We start from the raw sequence: 23130 nt of genomic DNA, 5'->3' as shown, positions 1-23130 counted from the left end.
GATCAGTGAAGTGAGATGTTTAACCTTCAGGGAATGTATTAGTCAACCTCGGGAGTTCAAACTAAATGTTAAATGAGCTGTTTTGTTATCTTTATTTTCATTAATATATTACCAATTTAACTTAAAGTTACCAAATGTGAGGCATTGTCTAGATACAGTTCACACTATTTAAAACTAGTAGTTTTCGAAATACACATGAAAATATAGCTGCAAGCAGCAAATACGGGGTCAAGCCAAATTATGGCAGAAAAGGAAATATGTGTGGACATCTGTGATCATGACGTTGGGATAAAGTTGTTTAAATTACATCAGTAAAAGCACTTATAACAATAACATGGTTTATAACTTATTGTCAATAGGTGGCGCTACAATGAAACTCTGCATGCACCCTCAAGTCATGCCTGTGATGTCAATACACAAAACTTTTGCAAAGATAAAGCCGCATATCCATTTTGGCGTGCTCGCAGTCAAATTTGTTGACATAGTATAAAACAACGGTTGGGTCTATAAAAAATATTTTAATAGCTTTTTGTCATGAGTGTCTGCAGATGTTACATACCAAATTTCATACAAAATCGAACAAATTTTGTAGGAGGAGTTAGAAAGACTCCACCAAAAGTTTTGGTGGACAGTAAGTTTGATAGAATATGGATAATTTGGTTTCGTAGGACTCGGCATAAGCCAACAAATCTAATGATGTAAGTTAAATGACAATATGTTGAATTTTTCATGTTATATTTCATTATATCTCGACTACTATGGGGCACTGATCTAAAACTTTACAGGTCCTCTCAGAACATGGCCTCAAAGAATCATACAGAGTTTTGTAAGGATACGTTCAATGCATTCGTAAAACACAGCATTTTATGACAAAATTCAAAATGGTCGATGCCCAAATAGCCGACCAAAGAAAATTGCATATCGTTCAACTCGGCATGCCTCTAGGAATCTAAGGAGACAATGATTGGGTTGTCCTCGTGATTTTAGGACAAGGCATTCAAAAGTTATAATCAAAAATAGCCATTTATCCTATCTCAGCACCAGTAGGTGGCGATGTGACGATACTTTGCATGTACCCCCAAGTCATGCCTATAATGACATATACCAAGTTTGGTGTCAATACATCAAATCATTGTGAAAATACAGCATCAAATCCATTTTTACATGCTCGCCGTCAAATTCATTCACGTGCTATATCAGAATGGATTGGCCGATCAAAAATCTTTTAATAACTTTTTGCCTTGAGTGTGAGTATTTCGCGCAAATTGGACAAATGCTCTAGAAGGAGTTTGAAAAAGTAGTTTTTTCAGAAAATTCAAAATTTTCATGACGGAAATTGGGTGAATGCATTCAAATCAGCAAGAGCCATGGAATCAGAGGGAAAAAAAAAGAATTTTGTTTCTAGGACTTATAACATAAACATGCATAAACATGAGTGAATCTTTGAACTGTTAGTGGCGCTGAAGGGTTTGAGGTAGAGACTCCAAATTTGCTATGGCAACATTTCAGGCTGTCCTCTATTTGTGTGCAAAATATCACAACTTTTAGAATAATCTGAATAGCAAATAATCAAGTAATCATTTTTATTTCAATTATGACGTTGTATGATTTTAATTGTTGGAAATGACTGAGACGGTCAAGACCTCTGGTTTGGAACGGGCCAAAATCACCATGCTAGTTGCATGCTAGTTTAATTTTATGTTACAGAATAGTTTATCTAAAAAAACAAAACGTGTGCCTGGTTTTAAAACTTGTATTTAATGTAAAGTGGCAAACACCCATTGCACTTCTCTAAAGAGATGCCTTTGTCACTAGCAGGATGTGTCTGTGTACCTGTTAAAACGGTAGATGTCACGGATGTTTCCAAATAAAGAGTTCCTCTCTTCATCTCCCAACAGCAGCAGAGACTGATTGCTGATGCAGTCCATGTAATCCTGTGGAGAGACAGATGAAAGGATGAATAATCACATCAGCGCTCATGTGAGATAGGCAGCACAAACCTGGCATCAGACAGGGTCCTGCCCTGACCGGCCATGAGTTCTTCAGACAGACAGACCTGCTCCAACTCTCACAATAACATTTGCACATCAGTAGATTGGTTATGTCCGCCAGTTATGTAAAGTACTCTGGGAGCGACACTTTGATGCACATAGTAGCATCAACGAATGGCATTTGCCATTCCCATTATGCAAATTATACAGTGGCCAGGACGGTTTGTGTATCTTAAACATATTTATTAAAAAGCAAAGTTTTCTGAGATATACTTGTGACATAGTATGTATATAAAGATATAAATAATGAGTTTTCTTTCTTGATGTAGCGAGATATTAACACAAAGAAGAGCTCAAACAATCTGCTTTTGCTATAGTTACCTCTTCAATGAATGCAGGTTGTGTGAAAACACTGTTGAAATGTTCATGTCAGAAATTAAAACCTTTGTTATGACTTCCTTTGGTGTTTCAAGGCTTAATTAGGGGTCAATTAAAAATAAACTATTTTAATAGGGAGCCCCGCACATGACATGCGGGAAAAAATAAGATATTGTGGCCATGAATTAAGAGTTTGTTCCTACGACTTGTTTCCTCATTTTAGGTCAATCGTGGCCTCAATTACTAAATTAAAATGATGAAGCAAATTTGTACAACATGGCCATGATTGACCTAAAAGGACCAGGGAATTAATTAATCAAACGTGGCCTTGTTTTAGCCGACTGGAATGATGATAGTGATCAGCATGAACAATATTCAAAATGGGAAGCCAGCGCTGCTTTGTTTATGGTTTGTTTATCTGCAGTCCTAGTTTCGGTTTCTCTTTTTGAATGAAGAATATACTGATACCCGCTGAAATAGACAGTTATTTCCAGAACGCATGTGCCAGTTGACAGTCAGCTTTTTAGTTCTTTTACATTGGCTTGGTGTGTCACAGCCTTAAAAATTGTATGAACTACAGAAGCCCGAAGTGAGCTCTCACATGCACAAATATAAGCATGTCAGAATCTGTATTTGAGCTGCATCTCCTGCTCTGCCCTGGTTGACAGATGAGATAAGTGATTCTTTCACAGAGATACAAATCTTTACCTGAACACCCTCAGGCAGTGTGAAATAACCATTCTGTGTCTGCTATAATACACGCCCTGTGTCAACACCCCGCTCACACAAACGCAGACGTAGAGGTGTCATTTTCAAACTGAAAAATAATCTAGTTTCACAACATTATCATTAATAAATCTGGAAGAGCCTGCTTTACTTTCTTTGGGTTTTCTACTTAAAAGTGTAGAATATGTACTGAGGTAATAAACACTATAACAGAATCAGTTAATTATATTTTAATCATGTCAAACTTGTCAAAATCACCATAAAGAAGTAATTTCAAGTGCAATAAAGTGTGTGATCTATGAAGTGAAAACGGTACACTGAAAACATGAGAACTAACTTTTCTAGGTGGTTCCTAAGGTTAAAGAGTCCATGTACAAGACATTCTGGCCCCTAGATATAGCAGTAAGTTATATCACAAGACGTTTGCAAACACCACTTACTAATGGACATTCAGCTGGCATCAGTGTTATTATAGTATTATTTATATACTATAATAGTGTTTTTTATATTTTGATTTAGCTTTTATTTTCAGTATTCACTGTCATTTTATTTTGTTTTAGTAATTTTATGTGCTTTTAATAATGAGCTTTTGTCATTTTATTGTTTTTTTTTTTTCAAATGTATTTTTATTAAGCTTTAATTTATGTCTATTTCAGTTTAGTTGTAGTAATTTTAATACTTTGACTTATTTTATTTCAGATAGTTGCCAGATAGAAGTTAAAACTTTTAGAATGCATCTGGACGTTTCTGAATGGATACAGGATAAATTTATGTAGTTGCTGTGGAGTTGATTCAATTCATCGACTAGCATGTGTCGTCATGTTAATCTTTTGTGCAAAACCCGTATAGATGCCCACTATATCTAGCGTACCTGTTTGCCAAACAGAGCCATACACACCAGGCTAAAATTTATGATTGCTATCAAATGCTGTGAATGGTCTAATATTTCTTCCAAAATATCGCTTGGATAGAAACGCTACTTTTTTAGCAATCGAGCTTGCCAGGATCAACTTGCAGGCTATCCAAACTAACGAGATTCTAAATAGTGTTCAGTTAGCACGCTTTGCTCAAACTTTTGCCATGGCGTTAGAACTGGTACACTGTTGCCGCTTGCGAAAACAAAATGGCGGCGCCGTGGGTGGAAACATGCAGATTAAGGGGTGGTAATATTATAATAAGATCCCCTTCCTACATCACAAGGGGAGTGAAATCTGAGCAGCTTTTTTTTTTTTTCACATGCTTGCAGAGAAAAGCTTACCAAAACAAGTTACTGGGTTGACCTTTTCACTGTTTTCTGGGTTGGTAGATGCACCATGGACCCGATTACAGCATTTAAACACGGAAAAAGTCAGATTTTCATGATATGTCCCCTATTTAAGTTTAGTTTTAGTTAACAATAACATTAACAAGCCATACCATTTGCATGGCATTTTAAACTTTGCTGTCAGATTGGGAGGGGAGCAAAAGGGGAGCAAAAATATGCACATTGGATATAAACATGATGAACTTGGTTAAACCAGAGGTCTTCAGCAGAGGATAGATGATTTATAGGGTTTTTATTGTTGGATCTCAGACTAATTTTAAGTTAAATTTAATCAAAGCTAAAGTTCAGCTAAATGTTTCAGTGCCCCTCACTCATTAACATATGTAAATTAAGTAAGATTACAATGTAAGGGGTTCTTGAGCTTTATAAGGTGGGAGACCATAGTGAAGAATACTAAATTCCTATTTCTAAAAGAAAACATCATCAAATTACACCAATTATAGATCAGCGGGAATAACCAACTAACAGTGCATTATGGGTAGTGGCTTTTATTACATCCTTTAGCTCACAAATATGCTGTAAATGAATCAATAGAAGGAGAAATTATTACTAAGTCAGAATATTTTGCCTTCAGAGCATTACTTTAAAGACACAATCATGTGTTAGCAGAACAGTTTCTTTTAAAGTTGTTTTCATAGCCTACTTTCCACTCCTTTATCTGTCCTCTACATCCATCCTTCCTGTTTTTCTTTTATCCTATTCTCTCCTCAAACCATCTATCATTCTCTTAGTGCCAGGGGGTCTGTGAATGTATAGAGGAGTAGGTGGGGAAGGGGGTTGTGAACCCTAAAACTCTCCATCCCCACATTAAGCGAGAAAGAGTGAGAAAATCAGGGCAAGGGTGAGACGATGAGTTTAGCATTCATCTCCTCGCTCTCTAGGTCAAATGACAGCCATGTGCACTTTACATTTGACAGCTAAATAAATCATACACAAAGAAACACACACACATGCCTCTTACTCAAAGAGCTCCAGTACTCATGCTTTATGGGGAGTGGTAGCCTGATGGTTAAGGACAACGGTTCAAGGTTTGATCCCAAGTATGGGAAACACACACACTGGACAATCACTACCATTTGTGCCCATGAGTACTTTCAGGGACAGTTTACCCAAAACTAGATGCTTTTGTCATCATTTACTCGCCATCCTGTCATTGAACAAAGCTGCATGACTTTCTTCCATGGAACACAAAAGGAAATGTTCTGAAGAACATGTTATATGTTACAGATGCTATCAAGCTATAAAATGATCCATAATCCAAATAAACCAAAGAATTGAATTTTAAGTCTTTATCAGGATCTGTCAAACCAGGTCAGGTCAGGTCAGTGACAACAAACGCCATTGGTTATTGCATATACATACATATTCACAACACTGCAAGTTTGAAGAATGACTTAAAAGCTTTCCTTTTTGCTCAATAGTAAGAATAGCCATCCATTTACAATGTATGAAAAGAGCAGTGTAAACATTCTTTAAATGTTCTCCTACTGTGTTCCCCAGGACAGAAACGTCATATGATTTAAAAAAATATTTTTTTTAAATAAATCTTGTCAATGAAATTACTGAAGAAAATGTTTGTTTATTCGTTCATTAATTAAGCAAGTGGCTATATTCATGAATGGGTCATTGAATCATTGACTCGATACGTTCAAAACCGCAGATTCATTCACGAAACTGCTGTGTATATACAATATTGTGTTTAAAATGTACATCACTTAATATTACCCTTTTTGATTGTTGAGCTGTTGTATAAAATCAGTGTCACATTTGCGATCGCGTGGATATTTGGGAAAAATTTGCATTCTTGCTCATATAATATATGATCAACATTAAAAACAAGATCTCACACAGGGTTTGTTTTTGTATCGAAGAGAGTTTGATCACTTGTTCTTCATGCTAATAAGTATTAAATCCCCACTTTTACAAAGGTACACTGAACCTACTACTACTTCTGGTGAGATTCTAAAGTGTGCATTTGATGAACGCTTTACTATCCAATGAGGCCACGGGAGAGGATTTTTGAATGACAAATGACAACAAGCCGGATATAGTATGTCTGAATTTCACATCACATTGTACATACTACGCACATCCATACTATATGGAACATACTTTTTAATGGTCGTGTAGAAATTTTCAAACCAAATGTAACACCATACTATAGTATGTGATTTCTGACACAGTGATTGGCTGTCATGGTCAGGAAGTGACGGCACATGCTTTGTGTCTTTCATACCTGGACTATACTGCGAAGGTCCTGAACGTAGGTTTTTTCCGTTTCAAGAATTTCCTCCACCACTCGGTCCACATACTGGATTTTACGTCCTTCTGGTGACTGAATATCTGCGTCCCCCTGATTGGTCGGTGTAGGTGTTTGTCTTCCTGTCTCCTCCTCCTCCTCCAGCTGTCGGGCAGGCACCAGCTCCAATCGGATGGCACCAGAATCATGATCCCGCTCAGGGGTGGAGCCTAATACCGGCCGACCCCCCAGCGAACAGTGACTGTCACGGGAGGAGGCGGACGAAGACGTGGAGCCGTAGCTCACCGGTCGGTCGTTGCAATGCGTGGCGTCCATGCTGCGTGAGGAGCAATATCTTAGGGCAGAGTTTCTGATGGGACTTCCCACCTGGCTTAGGACCGCCCCTCCAACAGGGACCTCCGGGAGTGGCGGCAAAACATCAGTGGAGAATGGATAATCTTCTGAAAGATAATAAGTACAAATTGGTTAGATGATATTGAAGAAAACTGCAATATGCCATATTGCGATAATAATATAACCAAAATACACATTTCAAATTCTTCACATTTCACAAAAGAAAGCATCACTACAACTTCTGAAAGTGAACAGCAGTATATTTACTTTAGCACTAGTAATGTCACAAATCTGACAATGTCATACATTCCAAAAACACACACAAAAACTACAACCCCCAAAACCCAGCCACTGAAATTACATATTCAATTCCCACAGACTCAGATCTCAAGAGGGAACTTACACAAAAACATCCTGAGAAACCCACAGCAATCCCTAGCATTCCTGTGCGGTGTTCGCCATACACACACTGTTTTGGAGTTTGTTCTTCAGACAACAGTGCTTTCACAATTGAGGAGAAAGCTAAACTTTAATCTTCTATTAGATACTAGTAGCTATAATCAGTGTTGAGGAAAATTACTTTTAAAAGTAATCCGTTAAAATATTGCTTTACTCCCTAAAAAAAGTAACTAATTTCATTACTTAGTTACTTTTTATGAAAAGTAATGTGTTGCCTTACTTTTTCTCACCTAGGCCGGGCTTGCTTATTTTTTATTTTTTTTTAAGTTATATTTATGGGCTTTTTGTGCCTTTATTCAGAGAGGACAGTAGAGAGCAGACAGAAAAGCACTGGGTGGAGAGAGTGGGGTGAGATCGCCGTGAACGCATTTGCACACTACCCACTAGGCAAGTCGGCACACTACCCACTAGGCTATCGGTGTCAACGCTTATTTGTTTTTTAATAGCAACAAAAAGTTATATTTTTGGCAAATGTTAAGGCCCTTTCTCACCAAAAGTAAAATGAATTAAACCTGCAAGCAGCGATGAAAGGGCCCTCGCACCCGGGCTCACCACCATCCGTTGGCCTCAGGAAAACAGCTAACAGTGGGCGACATGTATGTGAGCAAGTAAATACAGGAGAATTATGGCAAAATCATGTAAAAGTGCCACACTTCCTGCTGCCAACAGGTGGCGCTATAGCTACCCGAATATTGTCAAATAGATGTCTTTAGGCCAGGACTTTTATCACTCATGTGAAGTTTGGGGCAGATCAGACATAGTATGCCTGAGTTACAACAGCTTCCTCTTTCATGGCGAAACATCAGACTTAGTCAGTCCGCCACAGACACGCCCTTCAACGAAAACTCAAGATCTTTGCAATTTAACATCTCAAAGGCTTTAAGATTAGACTGGCTATATATGATGTTGATCTGGTTAAATCTCCATGAGGAGTTAATCACAGTGTAAAAACATGTCATTTCCTGTTGCCCCCAGGTGGCGCTATGACTGTAACTGAATATTGGCATATAGATGTCTTCAGGTCAGGACTCTAATAAAACATGTGAAGTTTGGGGCAGATCAGACATTGTATGCCCGAGTTACAACAACTTCCTGTTTCATGGCGAAACATCAAACTTTGCCAGGCTGCCACGGACTGTATTTTTGCTTCAGCGAAAACTCTAGATCTTCGCAATTTAACGTTTCAAAGGCCTTTAGATTAGACTGACCAAATATGATGTTGATCTGATTAAAGCTCTAGGAGGAGTTCGTTAAAGTACAACATGAAAAAAACTGCCAAAATTTTGTAGAGAAATTTAAAAATATCTCACTTCCTGTTGGGTTTACAAACTTTGCACCCAAGTGCTTTTTTGTAGGTATTGGGCTGTTACATCTGTCTACTGAATTTCATAACTGTACGTGAAACGTAGCACGAAGGGCGCTTAATTGAAATTTTGTAGGTGGCGCTATCGAGCCATTTTGCCACACCTAATTCTGAAACCCATATCAGATGTAAATTTTCACCACTTCTGACACGTGTGCAAAGTTTCATGAGATTTTGAGAACGTTTAGGCCCTCAAAAATGCAATTCATTTTGGAGATGAAGAATAATTGGCTGAGCAATTCCAATAGGGTCCTTACACCATCGGTGCTCGGGCCCTAATAAGCCTCAGGCTGAAGGAAATGCATATTCACACCTGTACAGTAGAGGGCGCTGCTCAAACAAACCTTACAGATGTGCTGCCATTCTGGATTGGATCTAAAGTAATTTTCGCTTATTAGTATGGTTGAATTGGAAATAAAGTGAGATTAAATACTTAAAGTATATTTATTAAGTTTAATATATTGAATTATTGCAGGTTTGTGCAATATTCTGAGATTGCATTTCACAGTTTTTATTGATTTTAAGGAATGCCGGCTGTTTTTGTGCAAGTGAGATGAGTAAATGCTCACATTTAGTCTAAAACTACAATAACCATCATGTTCACACAGAGCACTTCTCTCAACATGGGGACAGTAGAGCTGTCAGTGAATAAATGAGATGGTTCTCACTGCAGAACACAAGATCCAATCTAGATTCAACTCCTCCCACGTTCCATATCCATAAATCTAGCCATCTCCACCCCCTGGATCTGGATCCAGCTCCTCCCACTTTCCATATCCCTAAACCTACCCGACTTCACCCCCTGGATCACAAGTGTTCTGCAGCAAGGGGCTACTGGAATAAATGCGAAAAATTAACTTGCATTACTTAATTGAAAAAGTAACATATTTCGTTGTAAATTTCAAAAGTAACACATTACTAGTTACTTGAAAAAGTAATCTGATTACATAACTCAAGTTACTTGTAATGTGTTACCTATAACTATTCTTAGTCTCACTATCTCATTATTATTGGTGAAAAACCAATAATAACAACATAAAACAGAATTCTACAATACATTATTTTTATATTTACTAAAAAAAAATGCATGGAAACTTGGTGTTGTGGGTGCTTCTATGTGCTTGCTAATGAGTTTTAGCATAATGCTAAGTGATAATTTGGGTATTTGGAGAGTTTTCTAAAGTGGGACTCAAATCTACAGATCAGATATCATTGAGGGTGACTAGAATCTGGACTTGGGAAAGTAAGTAACTTCCTAAAAACCAACCGCATATCAACCCCTACAATAGCTTAGCATTGTGGTGGAGAGAAGCATGACAAGCACTATTCATATTTTCTTGAGAAAATTTCAAACATTAGTGTTTATTTTATTTAATTTTATAAGCTTTTACTGCTAGGTAGAGTGTTTGCATGTGTCTCTGACGTTGGGCACGATTCAGCTGTGTCTTAAAACAGCAGTTGACAGGCACTCACCACATCACTTCAACTGAATTACCATGGGAACACACACACAGTCTTTCATAAAAAGAAAGGCCAGCACTGAAAGAGAGAGGCTTTAATGAGCAGATTAATGTGTAATGGAGACATTTTATTCTCTGGGTGAAATGAAAGAGAGCTCTGTGTGACCGTGTGTGTGTTCAAGCAAGTGTGTGTGTGTGTGTGTGTGTGTGTGTGTGTGTGTGTGTGTGTGTGTGTGTGTGTGTGTGTGTGTGTGTGTGTGTGTGTGCGCGCGCATGTGTGCATGTACATGTGTGTGCGCGTGTTCGTGCGCGTGTGTGGTTGTAGACTGTCTATTGTCAGACTCACTAACACAACACTGTAAGACCATCCAGGCGCACCCACTCCACACACACCAGCACAGGTGTGCACACACAATCAACTCAGTGTAACATGGTCATTTTTACACTCCGTTCACACAATAGGTAGATTACAGCAGTGGAAAGTGGTAATATATATACTGTACGTATGGGACAAAGTGAAGTGTTGAATTACAATATTTCATACAGTTCGCACCACATCACATCATGGAAGCCAGTCGAATGCAACAAGTAATCGCTCTCTGACAACAAAACCATAAAGGGATTCCAGGGAATCTAAGACTTTCTTTTTGTCTTGCAGTCAACCACATGTCTCCTTCTCAGCTGCCAGTTATGAATAATCACCGTCATTACTCACTCAACACGGAGCCATCTATATTATCCAGGACTCCAGAAAAAAGCCACATGATTGGCTCTTGATTGTCTGAGCAAGCCTCTGATTGGTTAATTCCTGCACATGCCAAACTCACACACTGACCTACTTTCACTAGACAAACAAACACAAAATGAGATGCGGCCACCAGCAAACACAATCTCAAGTAAATACATATGCTTTTGTGTAGCATGTTTACTTCAGTTTGAACTATTGGAAATATAAATGAATATGTCTTTATATGTTAAAGTCTGCTCATGCCTCAGGTTCACTGCTGATGGTGTTTGGTGGGTGGGGTCATGTTCAAGTAAAATAAACTTCTGTGGGTGTGTTTGTACACTGCTCATGCATCAGTTTGTCTGTTGTGGTTCAATTTGAAACTTATTTGCAATGTTTTACCTATTAAAAACACAAAATGTCAGCACACTGTTGCTTTCAAATATGCAAATCACAAACAGAATGCTGGTTGTGCTGGTCTAGGGCTCCTGGGATTCCCAGAGGTCTGAAAGATGTTTCTGAGTGTCTGTGGACAACCTGAGATTTCACAAAATGTATGTTTAGTTATGTAAAGCTCTTCTGGAACAATATTTATTGCAAAAAGCTTCATACAATAGTTATTACTATAGTAACTACATGTTTGAAACAAGGACACTGTACAATAAAGCGTTATACTAGATTTCTGAACACACTTAAGTGCACTTTGTAATAATGTCAAATTACATTAAAAGTTCATTTTAAATCATTATGTTTTAATCTTTTGTCATGTTTTAAAGAAGTACACTTATTTTGATGTGTTGACTAACATACTAAAGCACATACCTGATTATAATTTTAACTGGGTTACACTTTATTTTAAGGTGTTTTTGTTACAGTGTAATTACACATTTAATTTCTGAGTAATATTAATTAACAAGTACTTCCTATAGGGTTAGGATTAGGACGAGGGTTTGGTTTAAGGTTAGTTGCATGTAATTATGAATAATTTATAGTTATTACTAACTTTATGTAACGTGTGTAATAAGGATACTGTAAAATAAAGTGTTACCTTTAACTGTAGTGTGTTATTTGATATTACTTTTAAAATTAATATATTTGAAATTTACTAAATTGCAACTTAACAATTGCAAATGTGTAAATACAAATATTTATTTAAACAAGACATAAAAGTTACCATAGTAATGTACATTAAAGTGCACTACTTTGTCAAAAAGTTAATGCTATTTTTTCTTTGGCTTAATGTACAGTAATAAAATAACAGTCAATAATTTCATTTATAACATGTTATCTTCTTTATATCTGTCTTACTCTTACTTTCACACAGTATAAATGTTATATATATATGAAATCATATACCCCACAGGTCAAAAGACTGTTGCACAAGGGTATGTGGCCAATGTTAGCAATCCACAGGCATAAAAAAGTACACCATCCAGGCACCTTTGGCATTCCAGTAATGATCTCACATACTATCCCAGACTCACAACAGGAGTGGAAATGCAACCGGTCAAGTGTCAAGTATCACAGCACATAGAGTTTCATCAGTTTCCATTGACCATTAGAAGAAAAGCCAACGATTATTAATCATTATCATATGGCCTTGTAAGTGTGACTGAAAACATAAAGAGACTCAATCTACAACAATAAGATTTACAACCACAAATGCATCATGGCACAAATTAAAACAGTTCAGTTAAACAATCTATCTTTTTATGTAACTGACTTAAAATTTTGACCAGTCATAAAAAGATGACTAACTTGTAAGAGTCTAACCACCACTGATCTTCCAGCATAATGGGGACGCCACACGCCTTTCTGCTTTTCCAGCTCATCATAACCATATAATACTAATGTCAGCTGTAGTTCATATATATTGAAATTCACTGTATTTTTGCTATGTCTGACATGTCAGAATTCACAGTGCCATTTTTATAATCAGGTAAAAAGCAAATCTCGCAAAGAGGTCACAGACAAGAAGAGCTCAAATCCTGGGTCAGTAGACAAACATTTAAATAAATTAAACCTTGATTTACCTTGATTAACTTGACCTGGGCTGATACACTGTACTTGTACAGTGCTGATCTATCATCTGATCTAGCAGGTGAGGAGACTGACAGCAGGAGAGGTGGGATGGGACAGTGTGACCCCGATCGCACAAAACTCCACTGAACTAGAAAACTGTACTCTTCTGTGCTGATTATCACAGGATAAGCTACAACAGCGGATTTGGTTTTCGGTTAATAATTTTAATAAAAGTAGTTCTGTCAGATTTGTCTGAAGTACTCCTGTTCCTTTCCAAATTATTTGCTGTCATTCATTGAAAAACACTAAAGACCAATGTCAATCCAATCCAACATGTCAAATGAAACCATATTAATCACAATTCAATGGTTTGTCATGCTGGGGTTGAATAAAGACTAAAATAAAAGTGCTGGATCTATTTGCAAGCAGTTATTTTAATAAAAACAAACTCAAACTCACTTCTCTGGAATACAGGAAACAAAAACACGTAATTATAGATGAGATCTGACAAAGAATAGCTGAAAATGAGCGCTATATCTACAGAGAGAAACACAAGGGACTAAACGAGGTAATTAACAAGACACAGGTGAGACACATGAGGGCAAATCAAAACCATGGCAACATAAGAGCATGAACAAAGAAAACACCGGAAACTGAACTGAGAACACTGCAAAACTAACTCAAAGTCCAACTGAAGCAAAACACAAATGCAGATCAAGCGTGACACAGTTACCATGTCCATTAGGGGTCTCTAATGCCGAGTTCAGACTGCACGATTTTAGCCCCGATTTTGGCTCGCCGACAGGTTTTGAGAAATCGGTGACAAATGCCCGAAATCACAGGCAAATCGGTGCTCGTTCACGCGAGTGACAATCACGCAGTGTGAATGAGCAAAGACGCAATCTAAGAGAATCGCTGACGAGTCGCCGACACCTGTGAGATATTTGGCATGCTAAATATCTGGACCTGTCGGCGATTCAAAATCCTGCTGTGTGAAAAGTGTTCTGACTGAAAACTACATCGGCGATGACAGACAGCCAATGAGAGAGCAAGATACAAAGCAGCGGGGAATTCAGGGAAGTGTTATAGACCACTCTCATTGCAGAACACACAATCCTTGTTCCTCGCGTCTCCCCAACCATTTCCTCCTCCATATTCTTATTTTCTTTTTCTTGTTTTCGCTGCAAATCAGCGCACAGGCAATTTGTATTGCAAGCTTCTTGCAGGCTAACATTTTTTATAATAATCCCAGTCTCGCGTGAGAACTCCAGTCTTGCGTGATATCGCGTTGTTTCCTTGTCACATCTCGCGTGTGTTTGGTTGTGAAACGTAGTTTGCGTGCCAGACAGAGTTGTCGGCGAGTCTTCCTCTTGTAAAGTCATGCAGTGTGAAACCTTCTGTCGCCGATCCATCGTGCAGTTTGAACACAGCAGCGACTGAATGCTGGCCACGATAGTCATGCAGTGTGAAAAGAACAGTGACCCGACTACTTTGAAAGTCGTGCAGTCTGAACTTGGCTTAACCCTGCTCCTGGAGAGTGAGCTTCCCGCAGACTTCAGATCCAGCACTGCTCCAGCACACGTCGTTTATTTCCACATTACCCTGAACACCTTGATTATCTGCTTCAGGTGTGTCTGATTGTGGTTGGAGGTGAATAGGATGGTAGCTCACCAGGAAAAGGGCTGGAGACCCTGATGTACAGATTTAGGGTGCTTTCACACTTGGTTTGACTGCCTGAGTTCGACTGCTCCCCCTACTCCCACTGGACTGTATTCACATTATATTATTTGGATCTGAACTGCGGTGCGTTTGCACCATCACAGCAGCAGCTGTTGCTTAATAACAACGACTCAGGAGAAGGCCGCAAAATGCATAATGTTGCTCGCCTCACTTTTATAATTTGATTTTGTTTTCAGTGTCAGCACATAACGAAACTTGCATCTTTTTGCTGCAAATGTACTGCAAAGTTAGTCATTTTCTTTTGCAGTGCGTCAGTCAAGCTTGTCAGCGAGACACACACAAACACAGTTTTTTCCAATCATGCGTCATCAACACCAGTTCACTTACAAGTTTTAGTATGATTGCGTTCATATCAGCAGTGAACCATACCGGAGTTCACATGAACCGTACCCCACACCACCCTTTCATTGAGGACTTCAGTACGGTTCACGGGTCACGCATTAGTTCGGGAGACAGCGTTCAGCTCATCCAAACAAACCGAACTCTGGCGTCACACTGGGTGCACACTAAAAGTGCTAGTGTGAAAGCACCCTGAATCTCTTCACAGAAAGGCCCTTTCGCACCAACAACGATAACTATAGAGATAATATTAACATCCATGAACAGATGATAACACACATTCTGTTCATAAGCACATTCTGCAGTTTTGTCGTCTGCCACTGTAAATGCTCAAGCTCTTGAAGTCTCTCTTCAAGTCTGGTGGATTCTGATTGACTGTCAATGTTTTTTCCATTCAAAAAAAAAATCATTTTGGAAAGTGATTCCAATGATATTGTTCCTTTGTGTCTTTATCATTATAGTTGTGGTGTGGACTTCCATGAGTAAAACACAATAAGTTCAGAATACTCAAAACATTTGAGGAAACTTATTACCTCAAAACATTAAAGTAAACTAACTCTATTTTTAAGTTAGTAGAACTTTTTTAAGTAGAACATTTTTGTGACAACCCATCCTCAACCTTACCACAGGCTCTACTCTTCACCACAATGGTAACCCTACAAAACTAACATGACAGAATCCAACATAACACAGCATTAAACACTAACTTATGTCTCCCTATGCTAATCTTGTCCAAAAACACACACAAAAAAATTACAATTAATTTCAGCCTTTATTTATACAGTCTGATGCAAAGGATGCTGGGATATAGAAATCCGCTGCAACTCAACTCAATCATATTAGGTTCAGCTTACTATAATGACATTTTGAGTTCACACAACTTTTTTTTCTATTAAGTACAATGAACTTTCATTATTATTTGAGTGAAACAAACTCATTTCATTTAAAGGTGCTCTAGAATTAAATATTGAATTTACCTCGGCATAGTTGAATAACAAGAGTTCAGTACATGGAAATGACATACAGTGAGTCTCAAACTCCATTGTTTCCTCCTTCTTATATAAATCTCATTTGTTTAAAAGACCTCCGAAGAACAGGCGAATCTCAACATAACACCGACTATTATGTAACAGTCGGGGTGTACACCCCCAATATTTGCATATGCCAGCCCATGTTCAAGCCATTAGACAAGGGCAAAACGTCTGGATGTGCACAGCTGAATCATGACTTTACAACCTTACACACACACAGAGAGAGAGAGAGAGAGAGAGAGAGAGAGAGAGAGAGAAATGCAATAAACACAAGCATGGCGTGTGCAGTTGAACTTCAAAGGCTAAGAAGCTCAGAGGTAACCATGAACCAAGCAATGGTTTAAGAAGAAAATAAGGCTCCGTGTGTGTGTGTGTGTGTGTGTGTGTGTGTGTGTTTGTGTATGATAAATGTGTGTGTGTGTGTGTGTGTGTGTGTAGGTGTGTGTGTGTGTGTGTGTGTGTGTGTGTGTTTGTGTATGATAAATGTAAAGACATTTGTATAAGATCATGTTCACTTTGATCATTGCAACCAAACACATTAGAGCTCTAAGCCTTTGGTTTATTTAGCACAGGATTGTGGGTTTCACCAGCTTAAATTTCAGCTAAACCTGATATCCAGTGTTATTATATTTACACTTTGATCTGCGCAAGTACAGTGATATAGTATATAAGATATAGTAACATATCTGTTGCTACACAGTTGCTAGGATTCTCTGGGTGATTCTAAGTGGTTACTAGGGTGTTGCTATGCAAAGACATTACTAGAGGGCTGCAAGGGTGTTCTAGGCGATTGTTAAGGCATTGCTATTTGGTTGCTAGATGGTTGTCAAGGTATTCTCATCCCATTGCTAAGTGGTTTCTAGGGTGTTGCTTATTGGTCAAAGACTATATGGTCCAGTTCCCTGCTTTAATATAATAATAAGCCTTTGGGATTTTTCACCTGTTTTATCATTTGGCAAATACATTACTGCAGTTAAGGGTCTGTGCAGGTGTGTTAAGTTATTTGTTGAAGCCTTATGAAGTTCTATGTAGTCTTATGAAGCTTCATTGCTTACAGTGTGACTCAGAGGTAAAATCAGAAGGTAGGCAGCTGGACTCAATTTCCCACTCTCTTCATATCACAATCCTGGCTTAGAAACACACACACACACACACACACACACACACACACACACACACACACACACACACACACACACACACACACACACACACACACACACACATATCCATTCCTCACAGTGAATGATAGAAGGAGGATGAAGAAGGGGGAGAGAGTAACTAGGGGGGTTTAAGGCGGATTAAGCCCCCTGTCTGCCCCGTCTGAGCGCTACTGCTGAGAGACTCAAACATGACATAATTCAGAGGAGACTAAAGGACAAAGACTTCTCTCTCTCTCTCTCTCTCACACACACACACACACACAGCCTCGCTCTCGTCTGTTCATCAGACAGACAACATCAAATAGTCCCCCAACAGCCCTCTTCAGATGAATGCTGCACATTTTACAGTGACACACACATTCAGAGGGTTGAAGGAGTTCAGGCCTGTGAATGCAGAGCTTTTGTAGTTTACTGGAGGGAGAAAGAGATTTTGAGAGAGTCCCAAACTTAAGTCATGTGTGTGTGTGTGTGTGTGTTTATATATAGCTGGATGTCAATAAAGGTTTTAAATACAGACTTTGAGCTGAAGTCCATCCAGCTGTGAGCTAAGCGGTACAGTTGAGCATTTCCTGAGGCCTGGACGCCTCATTTAAACCTATTTTTACTCTATCTTTATTCAAAACACACTAGTGGTCAACCAGTATAGGGTTTTCAATGGCTGATATCATATATAATGCAGTTATAAATACACAATACATTATAATTAATTCACAGTAAATGAGATGTCTATCACACACTTTGCTGCGTACACATAGTAAAACTACGAGTGTATTAGTTTTAAATAAAAGACAGAGTAATACTCACACAAAGTTTTTTCAAGCACCTTATTACGGCCTATATTTACATTTTAAAGTCATGCGCCCTATAGCTGGTGTAAAAATAATGACAGTGTCTAGTTACGTCTGTCATCATGAAATGACGTATGACCGTCGTTACCAATCAAAATACGTGTTCATTTAAATGCAATGTGTGGACTTTTTACACGGTTCCTTACCCACCATTTGTCCTATTTCCATTTAGCAAAACTCATTTTTTTATTAACGACTACACCTACCCCAGCCCTAAACCTACCCTTAGTGATTTATAGTGCATATTCTCTTTATGAGCACATGCGTTCCCTGGGATCGAACCCACGATCGCATTATCACATAACTGCATATTGTTGGATATTGCAATGCTCTATCAATTGAGCTATGCAAAACCCAAAGCATGATGCAGATAAAAGGGTACAATGCATTAAAATGAAAGTGTCCTTTTGTTGATAGGGGTGCAACTTTAGTAAACGCTACTATGGGTATGGGTATGAATGGATGTAAATACAATGTTTCTGTGCTGTTGCTAGGTTTTCTGGCTTGTTGCTATGGATGGATGGACAGATGGACAGATAGATGTTTCACAGATATGTACAGTATACACACAGTGATAATGTGCGGTGTGCATGAGCTGGAGTGTGACAGTCGGATAACTGCAGACTGTGTATATTTCCGCCCTGTCATTACGCACAGTAAGCAGTTCCTTACCACACATACTGTACAGTAAACATAATTGTTTCCAAACACACACTCATAAACATGTCACATACTCTTCTGCATAATCGTATATGTACAATCAGATGTATCTAAAGTGAGCAGCTCCAAACATGCTCCAAAACACACGTCCATCTGCAGGGAATGTGAGCAGGTGAGGTGTGTGTATTTTTGTTCTGAGCAGTGAACTGTGCTCCACTGGAAACTATTGCAGGAACTGAAATTAGAAGCTTGTGAGAACATCAAAGCATTAACATTATCATCATGAACATATTTAAGATGGTTGACTGCAGATGATCTTTGAATGCTTCATTTAGCACTAAGTGAGTTCTTATGAAGTTCTGCTGTCATCTGTGATGTGACAGAACCATTTTACCTGCACCATTCTGATTTAACATTTAAGAAGTGGCTTACTCAAAAATTTAAATTCTCATACTCATTTACAAGCTACAAAAGGTGCATGGAGCATTTATACTGTAAATGATATTTGGGAGCTTATCGGTGAACTTCGATCTTCACACAAAGCTGTAATATGGCTCCAGAAGACTTGTAATAACACATGAATTATATGGACTAGGTTTATGATTATTTTATGGTGCTTTTATGGTACCTTCGTTTTCCTTTTGTGTATGTGAAAGAAAAAAAAAAATCTGATGTCGGAACATCAAGACAGTAAGTAAACGATGACATAATTTTTTTCCTTTAATTATCTGTAGCATTTCCATGTTTATACTTTTTTTTGGTCTAAGCTTTGTAGTGTTATCTGTTAGACTCTATTCACTCAGACTGACAAGGTCAATCTTTAATGGTGCATTCAGTCTGAAGAACTCATTATCCTATACCCTAAAAAATGTTGGGTAAAAAACAACCCAAGCTGGGTTAAATATGGACAAACGCAGTGTTTGGGTTGTTCTAGGTTAAATTTTTTGACTCAACGTGCTGAGTAGTTTTATTTAACTCAACTTTTGATTAAAAATGACTATATGGCTGGCTTAAAATGAACCTAAAATATGTTGGAAATTAAAAACCAGACATATAATTACTAGACACAACAATAATAATCAAAAGGTAATTTTTTGAACAATAGTTTAGTTAATTAAAACTACCCAGCAGGTTGGGCGAACATTTAACCCAACCCAACTGGATTAAAACAACTCATTCACTGGGTTAAAAGAACCCAATTGCTGGGTTAAAGCAACCCAACCGCTAGGTTAAAACAACCCAACTGTTAGGTTAAAATAACCTATTCACTGGGTTAAAACAACCGAATTGCTGGGTTAAAACAACCCAATCACTGCATTAAAACAACCCATTCGTGGGGTTAAAACAACCCATTTGCTGGGTTAAAACAACCCAACTGTTAGGTTAAAACAACCCATTTGCAGGGTTAAAACAACCCATTTGTGAGGTAAAACATAAAACAACCCATTCGCGGGGTTAAAACAATCCAATTGCTGGGTTAAAACATCTCAATTGCTGGGTTAAAACAACCCATTTGCAGGGTTAAAACAACCCATTTGTGAGGTAAAACATAAAACAACCCATTCGCGGGGTTAAAACAACCCATTCGTGGGGTAAATCATAAAACAACCCAATCACTGGGTTAAAACAACCCATTCACTAGGTTAAAACAATTATACCTTGGTGTTCTGTACCATGCAGTGAATTTTCAGTCTCAAACACTGTCATTTGTGTGTATTCATTATAAACGAATCCAACAGCGTAAAACATATGCAAACACAACGATTTTACACTGTCACGTCTGCTTTAAGAGATCTCTGATCACTGAACATGAAAAGAATCGGACATATGCACAAAATTAGACAAAGCTCTCACGGTCTTGATATCTCCACGACAGTGTGTGTTTTGCAGCGAGAGCTGCGTGTCCATAACCAACGGGATTATCTCTCTCCAGCACGAGAGCGGCACACACACTCACGCTCTGCTCTCTGAAACATGTTGGAACGCCACCACGACTTCTGGAGCTGGAATCAATGGATTCATAACATTCCCAAACGTCTCCTTTTCTTCAGATCCTGAGAAAAACCCTGTCTTATCTCTCAATCAAACATAATGACTCAGAGTAATCATCTCTATAAATAGCTCTTCTTCACTGCCCATTTCCTGCAATCAGACTGGCTCATTATCTCTCAAAAATCATCAGGCCAGTCGGAGATCTGATGCAGAATGTTCTCACAGTTAGACATTATAAATCAGTGACTGAAAAGATGGGTCAGAATGAATGTTCTGTGTAAAGACCTGATGCACAGTAGAAAGAAAGAGAGTTACTTTCTCAGACAGACTCTCTATCTACTATAGAACATCAAAGAACGAGAGAAGACGAAACAGCCTGACTGCAGTCCAAGGAAAATCTTAAACATCAATTTATCTATTCCATACGGGAGGAGGACAGACTCATTCACGCTCTTGATGGATGGCTGATCATAGATCAGACTTTCTCTAATGATCTTTGCAGTCATCTGCTGTCCGGTATGACATCTGAACTGTGTCTGCCCTGTCTGGAGGACCAGGATCTTTTATGTATGTGCTTCTATTCCCAGACAGCAGCAATGTGATATCATTAACATGTACGATTCACTTTTTCCACCTCTCTCGGATAATATATGCTTTAATACACATGTGTAACACAGTGTGCATTTAAGTACAATGTGGTAATTACACATTTATAACAACCAATTACTGACAGGTTGGTAAGAAGTTCTCGAGGACTGAATGCATTTAAAGAATAGAATGTGACAAAGGGATTTATCCTGCATGAATGAACATATAACACACACACACATAGGGGTGAATGTCTGCCGGTGACCCACTGCCCCAGTGCTACCCACAGATTAGATTTCACTAAGATGGATTTGCTTCAGAGAAACCTAAACCTGACATTTATATACAGCACACATTTATAAACCAGCACACACATGTTCACACACAAAGGATGCAAACTTCCTGATTTGCAGTGAAAAAAGTGCGCTGAACTTTAGAAGTACAGCTTGTCACTGGTGCAGTACCCTTAAAAGGGCATCTATGCACCTTATCAACCCCTAAAAAGTGCATATTGGTACCTCAGAGTTGAAATATGTATCCTTAAAGTACTACTATGAACATTTTAAGGGTAGATGAGGTACAAAGTTGTACATTTAGTGGTTCTGGCCCTGTGACAAGCTGTTCTAGCCCTAATAGTACACTTTTTGCACATTTCTATCAAAATGCTGTTTCTCACAGAAGTGAAATCTCTAACGTGAAGCTCTGAATGAGGGAGGGTAAAACCTCCTAGAACGACTGCTTTTTGAACTTTTGAATCAAGTAATTGTTATCTGCAAATAAGTTCTGACAGGTTTTGACTGAATTCTTCCATGCCATTTTTCAAACACACGCTTCAAACTCTTTCTCGCCATCTCCAGCTGGGTCGTGTCCCGGGGGGTGTATTGCTCTCGGGACAGATGTCCTGAGGGGGTGCTGGTATTGTCTAAAGCAGATTCTAAACTGTTATTATCCCCCCAAAAACCTCAACCCATGGGGGACTAATTTAGGTCAGGGGTGGGGGAGAGCGACAGAGAGACAGAGGTTTCCTCACAACAACAACAACATGAACGAAACATACACCTACTTATTACAATACACACATCTGGCATTAGCACTTGACAAAAAAATTAGATATACTTTAATATAGTTTTCACTTCAAACAATCCTTATTTACAGTGTAATACCACTGACATTAATTTAAAGTCTTATACAAACACATGCTCAAAAAAAAAAACAAAAAAAAACAGATCTACTTTAGCTTTTAAAATCACTTATAATGACTTCAAACTAACACAAACCTTCCTTTAAAAGAAAAAAATATATTTTACTTTATTATTTAGTTTTTGATGATGTCTTCAAGTAAAGGTTTTGTCTGATCTAGCTAATGTCTGGAGGCAATTTTGTACCCAAAGTACGGCTATGTAAACCAATACACACAAACACATGCACTTACAAACACTTCAGTCAGAGAGGTTGTGTAGAGGACTTCTGTTTGATACATACGCCCACCAACACATACCAAGCCAAATAAACACTCTCAGTTCACAACTTGCCAAAACACACACACACACACACACACAGATACAGACATAGCAGTATGTTTAGTTAAACAGAGAGTGCCCTAACGGCAGGACTTGGGCGGTTTACACACACACACACGGCTCTATCATCAATCAGAGAAGTGTTCAAATGTTGCTACACACATTCACAGAATGGTTTCAAGAGCTGAAATGACATTACAAGCCAT

At 38.4% G+C, this 23130-nt stretch overlaps 1 protein-coding gene across 4 annotated transcripts in view; it reads right to left on the bottom strand.

Moving 5' to 3' along the window:
- LOC137009504 (pleckstrin homology domain-containing family G member 1) overlaps positions 1 to 23130 on the bottom strand; it is a 52189-nt gene that overhangs the window by 19580 nt on the left and 9479 nt on the right. For 3 of the 4 annotated variants that reach the window (XM_067371783.1, XM_067371785.1, XM_067371782.1), the window contains exons 2-3: positions 6656 to 7119; positions 1834 to 1934 (exon numbers count right to left, since the gene is read on the bottom strand). In XM_067371783.1, coding sequence (XP_067227884.1) covers positions 1834 to 1934; positions 6656 to 6994 — 440 coding nt within the window. In that variant the 5' untranslated portion in view covers positions 6995 to 7119. The remainder of the gene's footprint in view (positions 1 to 1833; positions 1935 to 6655; positions 7120 to 23130) is intronic. The other variant, XM_067371784.1, reaches the window with a different exon arrangement.

The sequence above is a fragment of the Chanodichthys erythropterus genome, chromosome 20 (assembly GCF_024489055.1).
Source record: "Chanodichthys erythropterus isolate Z2021 chromosome 20, ASM2448905v1, whole genome shotgun sequence".
In the NCBI taxonomy this organism is placed as follows: domain Eukaryota; kingdom Metazoa; phylum Chordata; class Actinopteri; order Cypriniformes; family Xenocyprididae; genus Chanodichthys; species Chanodichthys erythropterus.
Note: the sequence above shows the minus strand (reverse complement) of the source record. Positions and strands in the feature narration are given on the sequence as shown.